This window comes from Charadrius vociferus, unplaced genomic scaffold (genome assembly GCF_000708025.1).
Source record: "Charadrius vociferus isolate BGI_N301 unplaced genomic scaffold, ASM70802v2 scaffold423, whole genome shotgun sequence".
NCBI classification, from domain to species: domain Eukaryota; kingdom Metazoa; phylum Chordata; class Aves; order Charadriiformes; family Charadriidae; genus Charadrius; species Charadrius vociferus.
This window is the reverse complement of record NW_009648149.1, coordinates 2131159-2135091: the sequence shown is the minus strand read 5'-3', so window position 1 is coordinate 2135091 and position 3933 is coordinate 2131159. Positions and strand designations below refer to the sequence as shown.

Sequence of the window (3933 nt, the reverse complement as noted above, 5' to 3'; positions counted from 1 at the left end):
AGGAATATAAATATATATATAAAAATATATAGGAATATAAACATATATGTATATAAATGCATACTTACATGCATATAAATAGATACATATAGCAGAATGTGCAAGAGAGCTTTAGCTTACCGGTCTGAGTGCATAAGTTTATTACCTGCTCACCGGTCCGAGTGATGATAATGACGTAATGACGTTCTTTTGACGATCTGCAACAAAGGCTGGGAGCCAGGCGTAAATTTTGGGAGGATACAGGACCCCTGTGTGGGAAACGGTGGAGGAGGAGGGGGGCTTGGCCGGTGGTGCATGCTCTCTCTCACACGGCGTACGTATTTCAGTCCAGCGTGGTTCGTTATACGTTGCGCGTGACCTGGCGTAGAAACTTTCTTGCACATGAATTATATTCCCCGGCAGCTTATAAGAAAAGATGCTTTTAAAGCATCTCCTCTAGAAAATAGCTGATGTAGAGCCCCGTAGAGAATAGCGTGACTGCAGCTCTCGCGGTTAATGCTAAGTGTAAAATCAACTACTTTGACCACAGGAGGGGACCAGACAGCAGCAGAGCTCAAAAGGGACAAACTTCCATCCATCAATGACTTGGACAGCATTTTTGGCCCCGTGCTCTCCCCTAAGTCTGCTGCTGTTAACGCAGAAGACAAGTGGGTCAATTTTTCCGATCAATCCCCGGAAAACACGCCTCTGGAGTTGACGCCCCGGGAAAAAGCGGGGTCCCCGCCGGCGGCAGTCGCCGCTCCACCTGGAAGAGGTTCACAAGAAGGTTTCTGAGCAGCCCCACCTTAAGGATGATAACGTGGAGCCGGCCGCTTCTCCCAAAGATTTTGGGCTGGGACAAAGAGCGACCCCGCCTCCCCCTCCGCCGCCCACCTACCGGACGGTGGTCTCCTCACCCGGACCGGGCGCCAGCAGCGGCACGGGAAGCACCAGCGGTACGTCCCCCGGCGTTGGGTGTGCTTCGGTGTGGCCGTGACCGCATCCGCCGTCCCCTCCTGCCTGGTTGTGCCTGTGCCCGGCGCCCCTGCTCCTGCCCAGCCGTCTTGTGCCTCCACGTCCAGCGTCTGTCCTCAGCCTCCTGTGTCCTCTCCCCCTCTCCCTGCTGCCTGTCTCATGGTCAGATGGGCCTAATGGCCTTTCCCCAAAGCTCCCGCGAGCTGCCCTTCCCACCTCTGCTACGCACGTCACCCCCGCTACAAGATTTGGCATAGGATAGCCATTGCTGCAGCTCTGCCCTCAGTAGGCTTCAGAGTGAATAGAGGTGGAAACATTTCAGGCGAACAATCTGAGCGTGCCTCAAACCCAGGGTGGGTTTGAACCTGTTGTAGACAGACAGGTCACTGCATACTGTCACCCTGGGGCTGTGAAGACGAAATAACTCATGGGCCAGAGGTGGCACGGGTCTGGCACAGCCCTCTGGGCTGCCAGAGTGTGGATGCCCAGTGGGGCTGGAGAAACCTCTCACAAGGGCAGAACCCCCATAGCTTTGGCTGCCTGGCTTCACCTGCTTAATTATAAATGTTGGTGTGCCCATTAGGGCAAACGAGCTCGTCGGAGGTCAGCTTACACAGGCTCTCCTGTAGTGCTTGAGAAGGTGCAACCTGATCGTGTTCTCTCAGAGATTGACCTCAGAGCACTTATTGTACCGGTGCAGCCACAATGCGCAAATCCTCGTCCCCACCAGCCACCGCGCTGCCCTCCTGTGTCCACCAGAAACTATTTTTTGAGAGGATTACCCCCACCGAGCCTTGCGGGCACCTCCACCCCTGCGGGGAGGTGGTGGGTGTGCAGCTCCCCAGCCCTGTCCCCAACCGCTGTCCCCAGCCCTACGTGAGCTTGAGAGCCCTGCCATCTGCTTTGGGGGTTTGCCACCTTCTGGGGGGGTGCTGCTGGGGGTGTCCCCCCCTGAGCGTGGCTGTCATCGCAAGTGTGGCTTTGCTTCAGTGGTGGTGGCTTTTCTGTGGTGGCTGGGGGAGGTGGCTGTGGGGTGGGTGGGTGGCTTGGGGTCAACGTGGGGCCAGCTGCTGGGGTCTCCAGCATCCAGATCCCGGTGGCACTGGTCGGAGCTGGGACTTCTCTGAGAGACTGGCAGCGGGAAACAGCAAGTTGGTTCCGATGTTGCTCTCCACCCCCATGCCAAATGAGCAACTGCCTTGGGTGAGCGGAGGTCCGCAGGATGGGGACACGCTGGTGGCTCCACACGGGGATGGATGGAGAAACCCCCCGCTTAGAGGCGTCGGGGGCTGGATGGAGCCAGGCTGCCGTGGCATCTCTTCCCCGGAAATTATCTCCCGTCTCCGCTCACCATGTGTTGCAGCCCCCTGACACCTCAGCCTTACCCAGCCCCGTGTGGGACAGAGAGACGGAAAAAATGCAGAGCGTTGAAATGCTCACACAAATTCCACCTGCATCCTCACAAACCCTCAGCCCGTCTCAGTATTTGGTGTGGATCCAGCACCGTTCCCATTCCTCCACTCTCCACCATTCCAGGCCCGCCCTCAACCGCTCCCCTGTTGCTGGATTTGGCCCCAGGGGTGTCCGGTTTTGGGATGCCGTGGGGCAGAGCCACCCCGGGACCCCCTCCTGCCATCACATCCCACGGGAGCCCAGGCTCCTGGGTGTCACCGAGGCAGGGCTGGGGACCGGCATCCCAGCAGCCTACTGGTTTTATGCTGATTTACCACTTGCTGGCCACAGTTTCTTGTTGTAGAAAATATCTAGAGGTACATCGGTCTCTCAGGGTTATATACCTGAAGAATAAACCTCTCTGGATGAACGCTGATGTCTGGCAGGGCTTTGGCTCGCTGCTGGTTGCTCCCAAAATATACGCCCTCAAAGTGTCTGGTTTGTGATGCTCGTCCAGTGCCGCTACGTTGCTTTCCCTGAATAATTCCTATTTTGTCAGGCTGTTGTTGGGATAAGAAAGGTAAAATTCAAACTTTGGTTGCTAAATTAAGCTTCTAAATCAAAAATGGCTTGAAGTTTGGAGCTGCGCAAAGGAACAGTCAGGATTTACTCCCTTTCAAGAAGCCCATCTCCTGTCTTACCCTTCGTCCTTTACCTCTCCTTCTTGTTTCTATAGATCTGGCTTTGCTATTGCCGTAGTCTGAGCTATCACCCACAAAAATTAGCAAACTGATTCTCTCCTAAGCGGGGGGGAAAAAAATGAAGCTGAAGACATCCCCTTACGGTGGCCATGAGCACAACGTGCCGCTCTGCGGACGGTGAGGCGCGGCGGTGCTCCGCGGAGGTTGCCAGCACCTCCAGCTCCGCCGTGGGGTCAGCAGCCCCCACCGCCCCTCTTCTCTTGGCACAACCTCTGACTGCTCTGTATGGCCCTGATTACCGCTGAACTTACCCCGGCAGGGATTTCTGCACACCGAGGAAAACAGTCCGCTGGGTGTCCTTTTAAGTACCTGTTAAAATTTCTGTTTGGTTGGAAGAAGTGCCCCTTCGCAGCAAAGAAGCAGCCGCTGGGGACGCGTGAACCCCAGGGACAGCGCCCTCTCCTTCTCTGAAACTCTTCCGGAGGGTTGGGAAAGGTTAAACTTTGCTTTTCCACCTTTCCTCCGCTTTGCTCGGACAAAGCTTTGCCCCTCTGTCTGGGACCCCTCATTCCCATGATGGAGGACCGACCCTTCTCGTCGGCTGTGCCGCTCGGGGAGCTCAGGGTTAAACTCCTCAGCGCATCATTTTTCACCTGCTGTTATTGCTGGTTTTTAGATAAAACCATAAGATTCCTCCAATAATAATTTTGCCGAGGAGGCCAGGTCCCCGGTGCAGATGGGCATCGGTGTCTGCCATCCCAAAAAGCTCTTCTCCCAGGCGAAGTGGCCGGTGTGGCACGATGGCCAAGGGGACCTTGGTGCAGGGCGTGCATGGACATCCCCCCGCCGGCTCCTGCTTTGCTTTCAGATGGGGTACGGAGGTCTG

At 55.8% G+C, this 3933-nt stretch overlaps 1 protein-coding gene across 1 annotated transcript in view; it reads left to right on the top strand.

Moving 5' to 3' along the window:
• Positions 1-3933, top strand: part of SGIP1 (SH3-domain GRB2-like (endophilin) interacting protein 1) — a 61776-nt gene that overhangs the window by 40228 nt on the left and 17615 nt on the right. Inside the window, exons 15-16 of the mRNA XM_009884003.1 lie at positions 530-754; positions 825-935. Of these exons, the coding sequence (XP_009882305.1) occupies positions 530-754; positions 825-935 (336 nt within the window). The remainder of the gene's footprint in view (positions 1-529; positions 755-824; positions 936-3933) is intronic.